The 20,398-nt window shown below is 40.9% G+C and overlaps 1 protein-coding gene across 1 annotated transcript in view; it reads right to left on the minus strand.

Moving 5' to 3' along the window:
- LOC149275917 (solute carrier family 23 member 1-like) overlaps positions 1–20,398 on the minus strand; it is a 155,718-nt gene that overhangs the window by 89,033 nt on the left and 46,287 nt on the right. The window contains exon 5 of the mRNA XM_089504144.1: positions 14,375–14,463. Within this exon, the coding sequence (XP_089360270.1) occupies positions 14,375–14,463 (89 nt within the window). The remainder of the gene's footprint in view (positions 1–14,374; positions 14,464–20,398) is intronic.

Below are 20,398 nucleotides of genomic sequence, written 5' to 3' on the forward strand. Positions count from 1 at the left end.
GGATGACCTGGACAAGCCAGACCTTCTCTTCCAAAACCCTAAACAAACAGTTCCACTGAATATCACAGGCAAACCCTGCATTGTTTGTATAGATAAAATGAAAACTACAGAGAAACATAGAGATCAACTAAGAAACACATGTAAACCCTTCATTGTATTTATAGATCAAATGAGAACCACATGGAAACATTGAGATCAACTGAGTAACACATGCAAATCCTGCATTGCAGGTATAGATCAAATCAGAACAACATGGAAACTTACAGATCAACTGAGTAACAGTATCCTAACGAGGATAATACAAAATTGTATATATGTATTAGAGAGTGTTTGGAGAGGGTGTGTGTATGAATGCATGTAATTACTTGTAAGCATATGGCGTTGGAATGGCTGTGTATATGTATGTGCAAGTGTATGGTGTTAGAGTGGCCATGTGTGTGGGTTTAACTGATATGTGTGTACAGTGGATATAAAAAGTCTACACACCCCTGTTAAAATGCCAGGTTCTTGTGATGTTAAAGAATGAGACAAAGATAAATCATGTCAGAAACGTTTCTTTAATGTGACCTATAACGTGAACAATTCAATTGCAAAACAAACTGAAATCTTTGATGGGAGAAAAATAAAATAAAAACTCACAATAACCTGGTTGCATAAGTGTGCATACCTTCTTATAACTGGGGCTGTGGCTGTGTTCAGAATTAACCAATCACATTCAAACTCATTTTAAATAGCAGTCATTACACACCTGCCATCATTTAAAGTGACTCTGATAAATCACAAATAAAGTTCAGCTGTTCTAGCAGGATTCACCTGACATTTGCTTAGTTGCATCTCAGAACAAAAGCCATAGTCCGCAGAGAGCTTCCAAAGCATCAGAGGGATCTCATTGTTGAAAGATATCAGAAGGAGAAGGATACAAAATATATACAATGGAACACAGTGAAGAGAGTCATCATCAAGTGGAGAAAATATGGCACAACAGAGACATTAAGGTGAAGAAATAATAAACACCAGGTAGTGAATCAAAGGTAAGTGAAAATTTAGATTGAGTTACTTCCGCGGTACTGCAGCAGCCCAGACAACACTCCTCTCAGTGTTCAACAGAAAAAGACACAGATATAGGGGCGCATGTACATGTAGGGAAGAAAAATAAAAAATAATAGTGCAATATATCAAGTAAATAATAATAAAGAGTGAATGTGTAGTGAATGCACTCACAAAATACAGATGGTATACAGGCTCTTCGAGGTAAAATATTCTTTATTTCTTCTATTTCTAAAATAGGTATAAAAGAGAAAAAGCCAATGGTGCAGAATCCTCCTGTTGTAATATAAGGAATTTGGAATACACTTACAGGATAGTAGATTTTGCCAGGCACTTCAGCTAATAAAAGTCCGGAGATGTCACGGGGTCAGGTAGCGAAGGAGGCTCCAACTATGCAGATATGTGGACGTAGCGCAGTCCAGTAAACAGTCCGGTTAAAGGGCAACGGCAAAACAGCGAGGTCAAAAACGTATCCGAGGTCGAGGTAGGTAGATCACAAGCATAAACGGTATAAACAGGTCCGGGTCAGAGGCAGGCAGCGCAGAGTCGTAGTCAAAAAACAGGCAAAGGTCGGTACACAAGGCAATAGAGATATCTCAAGGAACAGCACACCCAAAAAGCAAAACACTTTGAACGGGTAACGTAAATGAAAACAAATGGCGTTTAAATAGAGAAGTCACTCACAGTTAGGCTGCGGCGTGGCGTGCGCCGCGTGACGTCATAGCGGCCGCGGCAGACATCCGATCCGCAGTCCCGGCGGGCAAAGGAGGTGATGTGCCTGCACGTCCTCGGCGTGCCGGCACTTCCCCGAGCGAGGTTGTGGAGGCAGGTCTACCCTGCTGACGTCGGGTCGTGGCGGAGGTGGAGCCGCGACACCGACGTGACCTTACCGCGCCGGCGGCGGTGACGGGCGCGCCTATCCGACGTCGGGTCGCGGCGGGGGCGGAGCTGCGACCCCAACGTGACCGCACGGCGTCATCGGCATGGAGGAGTGAGCCGCCGTGAGCACCCGAGGTACGTGCTGCGGCGGCGCGCGTGACAGGAGATTGTAGTAAAAAGTCCAAAAGCACACTACTTATGTTGAATAATTTTCAAGTACTTCTCAACGCGTTTCGCCTCGCGGCTTCCTCAGGAGAAAATCAGAAGTATACGCCAGAAGTATACGAAAGAAGAACGTCATAAGCATCCCGGTTGCCTGACAACGACGTTGACGACAAACCCGGAAAGGGAAACGACGGACGAAACGGAACACGGATAGGACTTATAAATAGACGCTTAATCACCACGGACATCACAAAACTTTTCACTGCAGCCGAATCTACTGATTTTCTCCTGAGGAAGCCGCGAGGCGAAACGCGTTGAGAAGTACTTGAAAATTATTCAACATAAGCAGTGTGCTTTTGGACTTTTTACTACAATCTCCGGACTTTTATTAGCTGAAGTGCCTGGCAAAATCTACTATCCTGTAAGTGTATTCCAAATTCCTTATATCACAACAGGAGGATTCTGCACCATTGGCTTTTTCTCTTTTATACCTATTTTAGAAATAGAAGAAATAAATAATATTTTACCTCGAAGAGCCTGTATACCATCTGTATTTTGTGAGTGCATTCACTACACATTCACTCTTTATTATTATTTACTTGATATATTGCACTATTATTTTTTTTATTTTTTTTTCTTCCCTACATGTACATGCGCCCCTACAACAGAGACATTACCAAGAAGAGGTTCCTCCAAAATTGAGGTAAAGACGAGAAGAAAACTGGTCAGGGAGGCTTACAAGAAGCCTACTGCAACATTAAAGGAACTGCAGGAATTTCTGGCAAGTACTGGCTGTGTGCTACATGTGACAACAATCTCCCGTATTCTTCATATGAATGGGCTATGGGGTAGGGTGGCAAGACGGAAGCCTTTTCTTCCATAGAAAAACATCCAAGCCCGGCTGAAGTTTGCAAAAACAAACATCAAGTCCCCCAAAAGCACGTGGGAAAATGTGTTATGGTCTGATGAAACCAAGGTTGAGCTTTTGGGCTATAATTCCAAAAGGTATGTTCGGCGTGAAAACAACACTGCACATCACCCAAAGAACACCATACCCACAGTGAAGCATGGTGGTGGCAGCATCATGCTTTGGGGCTGTTTTCAGATGGAACCGTGGCCCTGGTCAGGGTGGAGGGAATTATGAACAGTTCCAAATACCAGGCAACTTTGGCACAAAACCTTCAGGCATCCATTAGGAAGCTGAAGAGGAAGTTCACCTTTCAGCACAACAACGACCCAAAGCACACATCCAAATCCACAAAAGCATGGCTTAACCAGAAGAAGATTTTGGAATGGCCCAGCCAGAGCCCAGACCTGAATCCGATTGAACATCTGTGGGGTGATCTGAAGAGGGCTGTGCAGAGGAGATGTCCTCACAATCTGGCAGATTTGTAGCGGATTTGCAAAGAAGAGTGGGCATATATTGCCCACTCAAACCTGGCATTTTAACAGGGCTGTGTAGACTTTTTATATCCGCTGTATGTGTAAGTGTAGTGCTGCTGACAATCCTCACAATCATAATTCATATAAGTGATAAATAATCCCCAACCACCATATTAACATCTCCCCCCATCATCATCATAATTTTTCTACGCACTACGATTTCTTTCGTCTATCATTATCACACCATATTGCACCAAAACCACCATGTTGTCAGGTCCAGACTGGGAATGAAAAGCAGCCCTGGAAACATTTGAACACCAGCTCCATATATTTTATTCCGTGGTTCAGCTCTTGTATAGTGCGCATTAATATGAGTCGATACATCCACTTTACGGGATACATAGGCTAAACGAATAGTATCAGCAAGCCATCTAGCCAGAGTAGATTTGGACACCTCCTGGCCCGCAGATTTCCCATGAAACTGAAGAAACAGGTGGTCTGACACACGAACTGTTGCAGTACGTTGTAAATAGACATGAAGAGCTCTTTCAACGTCCAAAAGAATGCCACACGATCTCTTCTGGAGAAGAAGGATTAGGAAAAAAGGTGGGTAACACTAAAGGCTGGTTAATGTTAGTCCGCGACAAGACTTTAGGGAGGAAAGACGGTCGGAGATGCAGAACTACTTCATCCTGATGAAAGACAATGAACTCACTGGATGACGAGAGAGCCCGAATTTCACCCGCTCTTCTAGCTGAAGTGATGGCGACGAAAAAAATGCAGTTTTTAGGGAGAGGAGTTTTTAAAAATATCTCCTGTAGAGGGTCAAATGACACAGAACACAAAGCTTGAAGAACTAGAGATAAATCCCAAGGAGGAACGGAAGACCTGGAAAGAGGCCTTAGTAGAGTAATAGCCTTGCAAAAAACGCCTAATAAAAGGGATCCGAGGCCAAGACCAAAGCAAGAAGTGACCGAGGGCGGACACTTGTCTCTTCAGGGTAACCACCTGGAGACCTGCACTGAACCCCCTCTCGAGAAACTGCAAGATGACTAGAATAGAGGGAGGATATCTATGGAACTCTTGATCCTGGCACCATTCCAAAAACTTGCTCCAAGTTCTGAGGTAAATTTCTGATCTAGACCTTCTAACCGAATTTAACAACCGACCGGCCATAGCACCGTGAATACCTTCTCCTTTAGAATTAGCCTTGCAGCATCCATGCCGTTAAGCAAAACATCTGGATGCTGTGTATATGGACATTGCGGTTTCCCAGTAGATCTGGGGATACTGGAAGTTCCCAAGAACAAATCGTCATCTGAAGCAGGTCCGAGAACCAGCCCCAGTTTGGCCAGAAGGGAAGGATTGCAAGCACCCTGGCTTTGTCCTTCTTGATCTTCTGGATACGCGGGATCAGAGCTACCACGGAAACATATAGGCTAGGTTGATTTGCCATATCGCTGTTAGCCGTCTAGAAAATGAGAATAGTCTATTTTGTAGAGAAATGCAAAAAGAGGGGTTTTCTGTTTTGTCTTGTAGCCATGAGATCTACTTCTGTACACCCACACTTGATGACCAACCTGTCGAAAAATAACTGGGCTCAGAGACCACTCTGTCTGAGAATATCTTCCCCTGCTCAGGTCGTCTGCTAGTGTATTGAAGGCCCTCTGATATGACATGCCAATAGATCTATAAGATGATTTTGAGCCCATAACAAAAAATTATCTGAACATAGACATTGAAGCTTCCAAGCCCTTGTGCCTCCTTGTCTGTTGAGGTAAGCTACTACAGTCACATTGTCTGACTGAAGCTTACGTGGGGGAACAAATTCCACGATTTGAACACCTTTAGGGCTAGAAAAACTGCATTCAGTTCCTTTTAGTTGTATGACTGGCTTGCCTCTTCTGGCAACCATCTTCTTTGGGCTCTGTGGAACCAAAGGTGAGCACCCCAACCTGTCTCTGGCGCGTCTGTTGTGACAATGGACCAGTCTGCTGGTTGAAAACAAAGCCATCAATTGAGCTGTTGGAGAACCACTCTTGACACCTGGATCTTAGAATCTAACTCCTCTTGAGACCTGGACCAGCTGGAAAGGATCTGCCACTGAAGTGGCCTCATTCTTGACCGGGTCCATCTTACTGCTGGGATGTTAGAAAAAAATTAGAGAATACACTCCTCTCCATTGATGTTCCGAGGGCACTTGTTCGATGACCTCTTTCACTAACAACTTCAACACCGCTGCCTACAAAACTTTGTTCTTACTTTTTGTAAGATAAGAGGAACACAGGAAGTGATCGCGAGGAACAGTGAAAAAAACTGTAACCTACAAAAACTATTTGTCTAGACCACTCCGTTATTCATGTGTTTTCTGTAGACTGAAACCATGCTTTCCGAAAGTGTTGCAGGCGACCCCTGCTCTCTTGCCTTCCAATGGCAAACCAAAAAAGTCTTCCTTGTTCGAGCCATACTGCCTGTCTGGTCATAAAGTAATCTTCCATTTTCTATATCAACAGGGCTTGATAACAGCTGCTCCCGCTGAAGCTGCTTTACTCTGAAACGCAGCTGCCTGAACCATTCTCCTAACGGCTGTTTCGGCTCTCTCATCCATAGCTGAGTCCCCTTATCTCACCTATAGGAAGCGCGGTTTACTTAGATAACTGTGCAACATGCACCTCTACCTTTGGAAGCTCTTGCCATTTAATATCTTCTTGAAACTTGAATTGCTTAAAACGCTTAGAAATAAAAGCTCGCTTGCCAGTGTTCTTCCACTCCCCCTGCATCAATTCCACTAATTTGGGAGGAATAGGGGAAACCCTTCTTAGTTGCTCTCGGTTGAAACTGAAGAACGCAGTTAACTTCTTTAATAAACTTGTCAATTTCTTGAGGTGGAAAGCCAAATCCGTCCTCTGAATCATAAGAATTAGTCTTTAGGAATTAGGAGCATTCTCCCGAAGAACAGTCAGACGATGCCGCCTTTAATGCCTTTTGCAGGTGACTCAGGTGCAGGAGATTTAGCTTTAAATGCTGAAAGGTCTGGAATAAATTATCTTGGAACCAGCATAACAATGACTGCATGTCTTTTTGCTTTTCTTTTGCCAAGATGTCCGCAGCACACTGTTGGCAAGTCTTTTTTCTGTAGCCGTCCAGGAGCGGCATATTACACTCTGCACAGGCTAGAAGCAGCTATTTAGCAGGAGGAGCAGGTTTGTCTGTTTCTGGAGAGGAAGGGTTCAACATGTTTAGATAAAACCCAAATTAAAACCAATGCAAGACAACCGTGTGGACTCTTATGGTCAGTCAGGTTTGCACAGCTTAAAATAGGCTGCCAAATCATCAGAATTGGTGCCATAAAAATGAACTGTCCCGCGCATGCTAAGATCGCACTACAGGATCACAGTGGAACGAATAGCCACCCAGGCGTGCGTTCCACAAAGCTGCACATGCTCCTCCTCCATAACCAAAAAGGATAGAGTGAACGCTGCCTCTGTAAGCCAGTTACAAGGCGCGCAGCACTGAACTTCCACCCGGGAAGTTTAAACCGCAGCCAAACACTCACCCCCCCCCCCGGCAACAACCCGTGTGCCGCACCATCAGAAGAATCCACAAAGCTGTTCCCCCTACGAGGGACAAGAAAGAACTGAGGCCTCTACCAGTTTGCCGGCTTTTATGGGTAAGAGGGGAGGAGTTTACTTTTTGATTGGTCTTTCAGAAGCTTGTCCTGAGGGGAAAGAACAACCCATACGTACTGCCACTATACGCAGGGGAAAAAAATGCATAAAGTTGCATACGACTTGGTCCGCCAGTGCAGGTGTGTGTGTAAAAGATTCTACCTTAACGTGGAAGGACTGTGAAACCAAATATAGTGCCCTGTATAATGAAATCAGGAATTGCGTTTCACAAACTCTGAAGAACCAACATCCAAGTTTCTGAGATATCTTTTAATAATATATGTAGATTGAAAGAGTAAATAACACAATACCTTTACTGTTTTAGTGATTTTTGAGCCAAGTATTGTCCTATGAAGTGACTAAAAATTCAGGAGGGTGTTTTATCTCTGGATAAGTTTAAATTAAATAGTTCAATTTATTCCTACAATAAGTAAAATGCCAGGAAACAGAAGATCAAACACACACCAGGACAGGCTCTGCCACACTGACACCCGGGTTAATCTACACAAAGCATAAAAAAAAGCTTTCCACGCTGCTTTGGTGTTTTTTTTGTTTGCCACCTTGTGTATTGATGCCCCATGCAGGCCCTTCCTATAGTATTAATGTATCCACCCCCCACCCATGTGTATTCCCCCAGCCACCTACTTTTTGTATTGATTTATGTGATGCTCCAACCACTCTGTTGTGTCCTTATACCTCCCCGGTTTCCCGGTGTGCCAGTCCGGCCCTGCCCTTTGTCTCTATAACCAGCATTATTTCCGCCTTCATACCCTCCCCAGCGTGTCCCAATTCATAGCTGTATGCGTGTATGTTAATCCACTTACCTTCCAGTTCCTGGCCTCTGAGTCAGTCTGTCTGCAGGTCCACAGTATGATCTTTCTCTGCTCTTGGTCTGTCATATGCGGTGCGGTGCTGATTGGCAGGTAGCAGTGGATGGGAGATCTGTGCCTCAAAAAGCACAGATCTCTTTTACGGCTGCGGTGGCTGTGCAGCCATACATATATTCAGATGGTTGGTCTTAATACACATACACTACCTTACATACACCTTACACACACCTGCTCATATACACTGCCGATATACACACACCTGCCTATATATATATATATATATATATATATATATATATATATATATATCTGCCCTTACACATGTCTGCCAATACACACAGGCGCACACACACACATATACACAGCCCTTACACACATGTATACTGCAATTACACAAGTCTGCTCAAATACAAACATATACACTGCCCTTACACATGCCTGCCCATATACACACACATATCCATTGCCTTTACACAGGCCTGCCCATATACACTACCCTCATATATGCCTGCCCATATGCACACATGTACACTGCCCTTACACGTGCCTGCCCATACACAAACACATATACACTGTCTTACATATAGCAAAAAATAGGAAGGTAAAAGCGCTAAGAGCAACAAAAACAGAAATAAAATAAATAGTCCTATAAATAGCAGCAGCCCACTCGCCAAGGTTTCCTCTTCTTGGCTTGGTAAATAACTTGGAGGTCACAGGAGATAGTGGTTGCGCATAGAGGAGAAGAAAGTCACAGTAATATAATATGTGGCTGGCACCGTGTGGTAAGGAGTTAAGGAATGGATACTCACATTTTTTGGGGACTTAAGCAATTAGTCCCACAAAACTTGCATGGGCGATACAATCCTCGCCTGGGGATATCTTTAGCAGCAGTCCTGTGTAGTTCTTTTTTTTGGTTATCAGGATAAGGTGCACATAAAAAGTTAAACAGAAATAGGCATAGTGCTTTCTGTATAATAAAATGAATAAAAACAGTTCACTATATACTCACAATATGGTGAGCAATAAATGGATTGCTCACACCTTCTGGCGTAGGTGGAATGATCCCCACCAAGGATATAAACTTGCGTGTTTAAAACAATAAAAGGATACCAGGAGCAGAAAAGAATGGTTTTAAAAAAACTTATTTATTTTCAGCTTTCTGGTTAAAAACCATTAAAAAGTCAATAAAAATAGCACAAACGCGTTTCACCTACTAAATAGGCTTCCTCAGAGTGTCTAAAAGAGCTCCTGGCACTGAAATCCTTATATATATTTATTATATAAGGATTTCAGTGCCGGGAGCTCTTTTAGACACAATAAAAGCATACTAGGAGCAGAAAAGAATGGTTTTTAAAAAAAAACTTATTTATTTTCAGCTTTCTGGTTAAAATATTTATTATATAAGGATTTCAGTGCCAGGAGCTCTTTTAGACACTCTGAGGAAGCCTATTTAGTAGGTGAAACGCGTTTGTGCTATTTTTATTGACTTTTTAATGGTTTTTAACCAGAAAGCTGAAAATAAATAAGTTTTTTTAAAAACCATTCTTTTCTGCTCCTGGTATCCTTTTATTGTTTTAAACACGCAAGTTTATATCCTTGGTGGGGATCATTCCACCTACGCCAGAAGGTGTGAGCAATCCATTTATTGCTCACCATATTGTGAGTATATAGTGAACTGTTTTTATTTGTTTTATTCATTTTATTATACAGAAAGCACTATGCCTATTTCTGTTTAACTTTTTATGTGCACCTTATCCTGAGAACCAAAAAAAAGAACTACACAGGACTGCTGCTAAAGATATCCCCAGGCGAGGATTGTATCGCCCATGCAAGTTTTGTGGGACTAATTGCTTAAGTCCCCCAAAAATGTGAGTATCCATTCCTTAACTCCTTACCACACGGTGCCAGCCACATATTATATTACTGTGACTTTCTTCTCCTCTATGCGCAACCACTATCTCCTGTGACCTCCACTGTCTTACATATGCCTGCCCATACACAAAGACATAAACCGTCCATACACACGCTGCCCATACACACACACATATATATATATACCCTGCCCATACACACACATATCTACTGCCTATACAGACCCCCACATATAAACTTATATATACACTGCTCATACACACACATGTACACTGCCTGCATGTTCGCTTTTGGCGAATATTCGTATACGTTCTTCATATTTTCTTAGTTTTCTGCATGTTTGCCATGGAAATACCATGAAACAGTGATGAAATCAATAAATGAACATGTATAAGAAGTTGAATAGGGAACTTGAGACCAATTTTACATACTTGCCTAACATTTGCAACTTACCTACAATAGAGGGCCCAACGCAAAAACGAACACAAAGAAACAAAGATTGTTCATGTTGTGAATCTTCATCTTTAGTACGTTTATGCGCTGTCATATTCGTTTATTCGGTATTTGGTTTGAACAACGAAAACGGAACATTTGTGTTTGTTTTCATGTTCTCCCGAATATGAATGCTCACGACTACTAGGGAGCATGAAAGCCAAAGTCTGGAACATGCATTTTAGGCATATTGCCTCTTTAAATATTTTAGTTCTACTTTTCCTTCAAGTTCATAGGTCCACTGACAATTAACAGCCTATTTAAGGGTGAACATGTGCACTCTTAATGAGCTGATTACAGCATGTTTCTTTTGCTCCTGTGGCTCTCATTTTAACCTTCTAACATTCAGGCCTCAGAATAACCAGTCTCACTTCTACTTGCCTCACTCTGAATACCTGCAGTTTGAACTGCTTACTTACCTTTTATTCCTGGATTTACCTGTGGACTTCATTTGCTTTAGACTCACCTGGTAAAACCTTAATGGAATCCAGTCTTACTCTGCTTCCACAGCCTGCCAGTTTCTTAACTGCTGTACTTTTATCCATTAAAGAATTATCTTCCCCAGTTATCACTTACTTACCTCAAGACTTTGGTAGCAAATTCAGATTTTTTTTTTCTTTTTCTTTGCTGGTAACATTTGGACTGTTCAATAACTTTATTTTCCCTTTGCTTAATTGGCAAGATAAACCTATACAGGGAAACAACCTATTTTCAGTTAACTGGTTCCTTTGTTTTATTTTTCTCAAGATTATGCCCTGATTTAAATTGTCTGCTTTGATATTTTTTCCATTACCAATAAAAGTCACTACAATCTGATACCCCATTTTCCTTCTTCATTTAAGGGGGAACATGAGAGAATATAACAGCCAAGGTCTGAAGTGACAGATGTTGTGTTCTCTTGTAGGGCCAGTTAGAGGGAGATCCATGGTCTCCTCAACTTACCATATTTGTACTTGCACTGACTGTCACCAACCCACCTAAATGTGATAACACAGAAAAAAATATTTCCTGCCTGATATATGTGTTGCAAATGTATCTACCTCATTCCAAGAATGTATAGTAGTATTGGTGGGAACTAATAAGTGATTGTCACGTCTGCCCTCACTAGACGCACTTACCAACTAGAAGTTCTTTTGCCCAGAATACGACAAAGAAGGGGTTGAGCCCCTTGTTAGGGAAACCTGGACTCAGAGGATCCCAACAGCAAGGAGGCTTCGGTGAAAGCAGGTAAGTATAGGTACTGAGTGGTAAATGCAAGGTTCAGGCACAAAACAGTAGATAGGTGTCCAAACAGGTAATGCAGGATTACCACAGGGCCCCTGCTTACCTGTGCTTTACTCTCACATACTGTGTGAGCAACTTCACCTTGTACTGTCCAGGGGAAGCAGGAACCCAGCGGGGTCAAGTAAATTTATGTAACATCACATGACCCTGCTCTGTCATGTTTCTTACGTACTGCACAATAAGGATACTTCATTAAGATCCAACTGGTTTATTGAAAGCGACAGTTGGAAAATCTAAGAATCATTATCAGCCAGAGCGATGACATCATAGCTTCCTCCAGGCTTCCGTAGCAGCATCACTTACATCCTTTCATACACACTGCAGCCCATCCTCTACACTACCAGGGATTCTCCACAAACACCCAAAACACCACAACTCTGTTCCTGCTTCCCCTGGGTGGTACAAGAGAATTGCTTGCACAGAGTACGAGCAACACAGGCGGTTTGAGGCTAGGGTGGAACAGGTAGGCTGTTTGGAGCAAAAATTACAAGTCCTATGCTTCTAATATGGGTGTTGAGGGGGGTTAATATGCAAAGGTGTGAAGACATTAATTCACAGAGGGGTGCTGGCTGGGAGCATCACATAGATCAATACTAAAGCTGGGGACAATACACAAGGGTGTGGAGGCATTAGGGCGACAAAGCAGTGTGGAAAATACTTTTTTTTATTGGAGCTTAGCCCACCTGGATGTGGGTGTCAGTGAGGCAGAACCTGTCCTTGTGTGTGTCTGGGTTTTGTTGTGACAGAGCCTTTCTGTAACTAACTACTACCCCCTGCCCTGATGAGGAGTGAGAGACAGCATGGAGGGAGCAGGTCCCTCCTCACGACTGCCAGCCCAGGAGAGTGCCCCTATAGCCCAGCAGGTAGCAGATGAGCCTCCCCCAGGCAAGAAAGGTAGGATCCTGGGAGGCAGGCTAACATTAGCATTTTTTTTTTATTAAAAAAAAAAATCTCTGCTGCTGTGGACAACTGTTCCAATGATGCTCAGCCAGCGTTATGGTGGACACCTGGCTGGCTGAGAATCATGGGAATTTAAGTTCACAGCTAACATCTGCAGGTTTATCTACGGTTAACTGCACTTCCCATGATAGTCAGCCAGCATCATGTTAGTATTATGTCTGGCTGAGCCTCATGGACATTAAATTCAATGTGTTGGTTATTATTAATATGCATGACTGTAGTGAAAAAAATGAAGCATGTTTTAAGTGGCAATGCAAGCGCGACATTGTAAAGTGCAATTGCTTGTATTGGTGAGTTGTGCGAGAGTGATAAAAAAAAAAGTGTCCCTCTTTCACATTTTGAAATGTTGGAATGGATGTAGTAGAATTGCATTACTGAAGTACAACTTTATTGGAACAGTAATGCTCTGAAAAATACCCCTCTTCTTATATTCAAGGTCATCTTATAAGACTAAGATCCAGATTCCCTGGTGGGCGTCTGCAAGACTCGCGTAGACAGCCTCCTTTACAGCCGGCACTTCCTCTGCGGCCTCTATGACAGAGCGCTAACATGACCTTCCAGTACTCCATCACAGAAGCCCCAGCGGAAGTGGTGGGCAGAAGCGCCCCTCAGTGCTGCAGGGGACCTGGATCCTCCTCTCTGGCAGCCGGTGAACATCTGCACGATGCATGCAGACAACCTCTGCTTCTCCCCGGCACTTCCTCTGGGGCAGTGTTAATTTTGAAGGGAAATTTCTATTTAGTTTTAGTCGTAGTCTTTTGACTAAAATGCCATTTTAGTTTTAGTCGTATTTTAGTCATCTGAATTGTTTTAGTCTAGTTTTAATCGACTAAATCTTTTTTCCAGTAGAATATAGTCGACTAAATCTCCAGCAGATATTAATCAACTAAACAACAAATTCAATTTACCCCATCAAACCATATATTTTTTTAAAATATACACCCCTGGGAATTTCAAATGCTGGTATTTTAACTTTTTCCATGCACACATTTTACCACCAGCCTTTGTTAAAGTTTGCCGTAGTAAAAACTTCTTGTGTGTTTTTTCCCACACACATTTTACTTCAGGTATCAATTTACCGCTCCTGGTCACACAAACCTCAATGTGTGTTCAGTAACATCTCCTGAGTACAGTGATACTGATACTATGCATGGGTTTGTTGGGTTATTTGGGAGGTAAAAGAGAGCTGCGCATAAACCTGAAACCTCAATGAACTGAAGCAATGATGTAAAGAAGAGTGGCCCAACAATCCTTCACAACAATGTGAGAGACTATCACTTTAAATTAATGGTGCTAAAGTTGGTTTTTAGACGTTATTGAATCGTAATCACTTAGTTTTCACACATGGTTTCTCCATTTTGGCCTCTTTTTGTTGAATAAATCATGACACGATATAATATGTCATGTGTTGTTCATCTGTTGTATTTACCTATTTTTTATACCTGCTAAGGAACAGATGATTGTTAATATGTCCCGATTTGTAAAACCATAGAAGGTGTATTTACTTTTTCACAGGACTGTGGAAATGAAAACAAGGGAGTGAAAGTAAAAAATATTACAATGTAACACTTGTAAGTCAATGTAAAATTGCTGTACCAATACACTTTCTAAAATGGGGGTCCAGCATCCATTACAATCATTGTTTGTCATTTTCTATGGCAAGACATCTTCATCTCTTCCAGTTTCTGGAGACATCCCTCAAGGATAGGTCCTTGGCCCTCTTCTCCCTTTACACTTCATCTGTAAAACTAACCAATTAATCACCTATATCTACCGGTCTTAAAGAATATTTACCTTCAGGTGGACATTTCCATTTCTCCAATGTTAGTATTGCTCTTGCTGGAACCAAAAAAGCAAAGGCGCTTGCTTGGAAAAGTGGCAGCCTGAAACATCAAAATGTTACATATAAATCGTAACTTGCCTTTGAGCACCAATATAGAAAAAAACAACAAAGTGCTCCTCACTAAGAATAGTCATCATAAGCAGCATAAAATTAAATTGTAGAACATGATACCAAATTGGAATAACATTTTTAAGTAATTTGTAGATAACAACAGCAAACCTGCTACAGGTATTACAATAAAATGAAGGAGTGATTTTCTCCACGTAGATAACGGTCACACAATTTTACTATCCAGATTTCAGGAAACAACTAATAACCAAATGGGGGGGTGGTGGTGTTGATTGTCCAATCTGGGGGAGAATATGCCCCTTTATACCACCTTCTCCTCCACCCCCTGCTAATGGGTATGAATGGTAAACTTCTATGTATGTAAAACATGAAGAATGAACAATTAGTAAAATATAAAAAACAAAACTTCTCTAAAATAATAATCATTTATAAATTAATACCCCTGGCCAATATAGAGACAGAGGGACTACAGTCTTGCAACCCTAAAATATACTGTATATATCTAAACAAGCTATGCCTTCCCATCAAATTTACCCTTGGTGGAAGTGTGTAGGGTAAAAGATAACAAATAATCTAGTTTGGAAGGGCACTCTAACCCTAAAGACCCTTAACCTTATTAAGTTAAACTCCTCGGTCCTCATCATTAAATTAACCCTAAAGACCCTATTAACCATAACTGTCCCTAAATTAACCCCCACCTCCCCTAACTTTTAGCACCCCAAACATTAATCTTATACTTACTGTGAGTTCAGTTGCTGAGTGTAGTGATATGTGCATATTAAAGGACTGTGTTGCTTTAATAGGCAGGGGATTTCCTGAGTAGGAGGGGTTTCTGTGAGCACATGTTGATGTTAGTTGAGCAAGGACTCTACAAGTGATGTTTTTACTGATTAAAGAAAAGGCTGTTCATCTAAATAGTGATGGGAAGTTCGGAACATTAACCCCTTAATGACAAAGCCCGTACATGTACGGGCTCAAAATGCATTGTTTTCAATGGGTTTAGGGACCGCCCATTGTCCTTAAGGGGTTAAAGTGAATCGGATCATTTCGACTCGTCTTCGGATCACTCAGTGTGACTCACAGGAGGTAATGCTTCCCAGTCCCTCCGTGCAGGCACACTAACAATTGGCCCCGCCCCTTTCATTAGTCAATGAACCCTCCTGCCTGCCTACTCGAGTGATGTCACTGAAGGCAGAGAGTCGTTCAAAGATTCAGATTTTACAGGGATCCTGTCAGATATTTTATGCTAGAAAACATGTATTCTATATATTCTGTATTTTACATGAGCACAAAATGGAGTCAGAGCCATTTTATTTTATTTAATCATATAACGGTTATTTCTGTGTATCTTTGTTCCCTCAATAATTGAGAACAAAGAAGTATTCAGTATATATGATCCAATTAATGTTATCTTCCATGAGAAAGTTAAGGAGTAGACACTGCATATCCTTAGGAATGTAAATTGGAATGGGGGATACGTCGTAAAACCACCAAAACCTAATTTACTACCTAGGAGGCAACGTCTGGAGATATGAGTGACTACAAAGACCTGATTTACTATATAGGAGGTAACATCTAAAGATAAGGTGACCAAGGATAAATTCCTAACACATATGTAATGGTCTTAAGTTATTTCTTAGACCAGAGCGTCTCTCGGAGGTAAATTAAGAAATTACAACGATGTAAATATGAGTAGAAGTCCTAATTATAATGGGTAAAACCCACCGTTATGATTGGAGAATTCCAATCAAGAGGTGGAGGCTATGATAATAAGCTCTGTCTTTAAAAGCTTATGTTTTGAATAATTGAGGGCTGACCTTAAAAACGGACCTTAAAAACTGACCTTAAAAAAGAAACGGGGCTGAAACAGACAGACCCTGACGGACTCATTTAAATTTACCCCAGAGAATTGGAATCTTAAGATCCTGGCACCATAATTTTACTCTTAGAATTACTTTGAGTCCCAACCTATATAACTTTTAGTAAGTTATATTTCTTTCCACTTAATTTCTTGCCACTGAACCTGGATTAACTTCTACAAGGACCAGTTGGACAACAGCAACAAGTGGTGGTAAATATAATTGTTTTATTATTCTCACTAGAGGTGAATTTTGTCTTCTTCGTATAGAATTCCCTGTTTCTGGGAAATAGTATATTGCATTATTGTATATGACGGCTTGTGAGACTGCAGCTTATAACCCGTGATAATAACAATAATGAAAAGGTATTTTTACCTGTAGATGAAGTTTGACATTATTTGCATCTATTAGGAATGTCACTGAATACTGTTGGACATTATTAAATTATTTTAAATTGTCATATTAGTTAAACTAATATAATAGAGTTAGTGATCTTTTTATTACCGCCCTGATTATCATTTTTGGTTGCTGAGTGGGATGGAAATTAATGCTGTGTTAGACTCATAAAGTACTAATTCATATTGATAACTTTCGATAATATACCGTATTTGGATATACTGCAATTTGACATGTTTTAAGAACTTTGTGTTTATATTATGCACTGTTTGACTCATATATAGATTTTATAAATTGTATTCACAATAAATAAATATTTTTGATTGATTATTATTGTGATATATATCTGATTTGAATTATAATTTTCGGCGATCTGAAAGGATTTAGGATCGGAGATAAAATATAGGGTATCTCCTTAAATTAACATTGTGGATGTGGTTCTACAATCTTTGGTAGCGTCGTTATTTTGCGTGTGTGATAAAATATTGGTTTTACCTATTTTGTCTCATTAATATCCCTAACATACTTGGAAGCACTGCTGAGATATTTCACGTAAAGAATAATTCAAATTATTGGTATACGGTAGTTGTTGTGAGTTTCGGTTGTTTCACATAGTATATTTCTGGTACTGTGTATTGCATACTGATCAGTGCATAAAACATGTCTGTATCTAGCAAATCGAGTGCTGCTTCTGATGAAGATGTTTTGATGTATAAAGCACAAATGCTGGTACATGTTAATAACATTAAACAGGATATTATGAGAGGTTATCATAAAAATATGAAAATCAAAGGGACTTATGGAGAGTGGCTCCAATCCCTTAAGGATAATGTACAATTGACCCTAACAAAGGAATGGTCTGAAGGATCACCTTTGGTTGGACATCTGAATGCTATTATTCAAACATCAGATTTGAAGGAGCGAGAAGGGTTAATCTTATCATCCTGGCCCTATTTTTTTGTATTGGCTTCTCGGTTGTTGATAGATCGTGAAACTAGAGATAAAGAAGTGTCTAGTCTCCAAAAAGAATTGCAAGATTCTAAAACAGCCCTGGATCAGTTAAATGATACTCAGGCAGAGTACAAACAGTTGAGACTAAAGTTTGATGATTTAAATGATAAGCATTTGGCACTTCATGGCCAGTACCTTGATGCTAAGAGCAGGGTAACTGATTGTCAGTATGATCTTGTTAATTGTCATGGGGAGATACGAGAACTCCAAGCCAAATTGTCTAACCAGGATAGTGTGCAAATGCCTAAGCTATCTTTGTATGGTGAAGGTGATGAAGGGGTTAAAACCCACACCACCGTAACAGAGTCTGCTGTTCTGAGTATAAGTAAGCAATTACAAACTCTACAAGAACAGGTTAATCAGATGGCTTCTGTCCAATCACAGTGGAATCATAAGGTTAAATGTTCTGATACACGTGATTCCTCTGACTCTGATGAAAATCAGGAGAGTGATAAAAGTGATAGGGAATCTTCCGTTTATTTAGAAGGTCATGTTTCAGGTGAACCCTCTGTGATGTTACAAGGTGCCAATACGGCCAGAACACACAGATCAGACGGGCGCTCCCGTAACTTTGAAGGAGTGAAAAAGGGTACTAAGAAATTACCCGTACCTGTCTATGATGCCCCTAAGGTAATTAAATTCCTTAAGGAGACTGTTGCTGAATTTTCTAAAAAGGGCACAGCTAATATTGCTGACCATTTAGAATCATTTGAAAGGGCAATGCAGTTTTTGGGAATGGATGATGATATCCATAAGAAGCACTATGTGTCATGGACTTTTTCAAGTCATCACAGACATTACTTTGAAGGTTTACAAAGCATGCGAACCCTATCTTGGTCTAAAATGAAATATGAGATTAAGATTGAGTTTGGACAGTATAAAACTGTCTCCGCCGCTAAAAAGGCTGTGTATAATCTGAAATGTAGACCTCACCAAAGTCCTAGAGAGTTTTTAACTGTTCTAAAGAACGCTTATTCTCTTACAGAACGTAAGCCCAGATATGATTCTCGAGAATTCCGAGATCTTTTCTTCTATGCAATGCCTTCTCCAATTCGGACAAATCTTGCTAGAGATTATGATAGCGATTGTTCATTAGACTGGCTTGTTAATGAATGCATGACGCTGTATACAGTATTGCATGCCAATGATGATTTGTCTGATAAAAAGAGTCAGAAATTTCATGGACAAGAGGTGGCAGAAACCCAAGTCCATATGGGATTAGAATCACAGAAAAAGAGAAGCTATGCTGAGGTGGTTAAATTCCCAAAACCTCAGAAACAGGAATCGGCTACAGCCTCACCTGTTGTCAGGCCTAAAACTCTTAATGTGGAATCCCAGGATAACAAAGGAAAAAGTCCTACTGCCAAAAAGAATCCACAGTGGAGGAAGGGTAATTCCCAGTGGAATAAAAACCCTCAGGCAAGGAGGAAATTTTACAGGACTAATCGGGACAGATCCAGCCAATCTGAGTCTGATAACTCCCAACAGCCTCAGCCAAATAACTCCAAACCTAATAGGCAGTACAGGAATGGGAAAAACAATTTTCGTCATCATGTCAATCAAATGAGTGACCAAATGAAATTGTTAACGGAGCAGATGACTAAATTAAGTCAAACTATGGCTACAGCGACCACCAATCCTTTTTTAGGGGTAGGTCCTGCTACAATGCCAGCTCCCCCGCAATAGATCATAATGAAGTTAAAGCCGATGTGGCAATGCAGGGATGGTTATCAGATGATATAATTCCTAACCCTGTTTTACTTCCAGATCCTCATCATCTATCGGATGATTGTGTTATTGATGGTAAAACCTATGTGGTCCCTCCATTTTTGGCTAGGGGGGACGTGTCTGTAACTTTTTCTTCTATATTGCAGCAAGACCAAATGAATCCGCAAGCTAACTTGTCTTTAAAAGCACCTAGTTCGCAGGAACCAGCTCCGAAGGAGTTAACCGATGAGATGCCAACTGCTAGGAAGAGCTTGAATGCTCAAGACATTCCTGAGAAGGAAGAACTAGTGGGTAAGAGTGTGCATACATCAGTACAGGTTGGAACTACTGCCGTGACAGGTAACGTATGGAAGACAAGTGATATGCTGACACATTCTAAGTTCTTATGTGAACTAGAAGAATATGAGGGAAGATATTATGTTTCGGTAAACGTACAGGATTCATTACCACAACCCTTCATGGGGTTAATTGACACTGGGTCACAAGCGACTATATTGTCAAATGTGTACTTTCAGAAGGTAATGGACTTAGCAACAGAAAAGCCGAAGCTAAGAGATTTTCCAAATACTCTATTGAGTGTTGGAGGTAATTCCCTTCATGTCGTAGGTTCTACCTGGTTAAAGTTTACCATAGGTAATAAGACCTTGAGACACCCGGTAATAGTGGTAAATCTCCCCTATGACCGATTGATTTTGGGTATAGATCTACTCAGAAGACTTAATGTAATCATAGATTGTGTGAATGGGATTGTATGGTCACAAACCAAAGTACCCATTCCATATGATAAGTCTCATCAGCAATCCAGGCGTAATTGCCATGTGATTGAGGAAAGGCCGGACTCTATTGAAATTCATTTTAGGAATAGTCAGTCATCTGATGTTACTGTTTTGCAGGTTAATGATTTTATTTCCC

This window comes from Sceloporus occidentalis, unplaced genomic scaffold, assembly GCF_023333645.1.
Source record: "Sceloporus occidentalis isolate IW3139 unplaced genomic scaffold, rSceOcc1.0.p SCAF_257, whole genome shotgun sequence".
In the NCBI taxonomy this organism is placed as follows: Eukaryota; Metazoa; Chordata; class Lepidosauria; order Squamata; family Phrynosomatidae; genus Sceloporus; species Sceloporus occidentalis.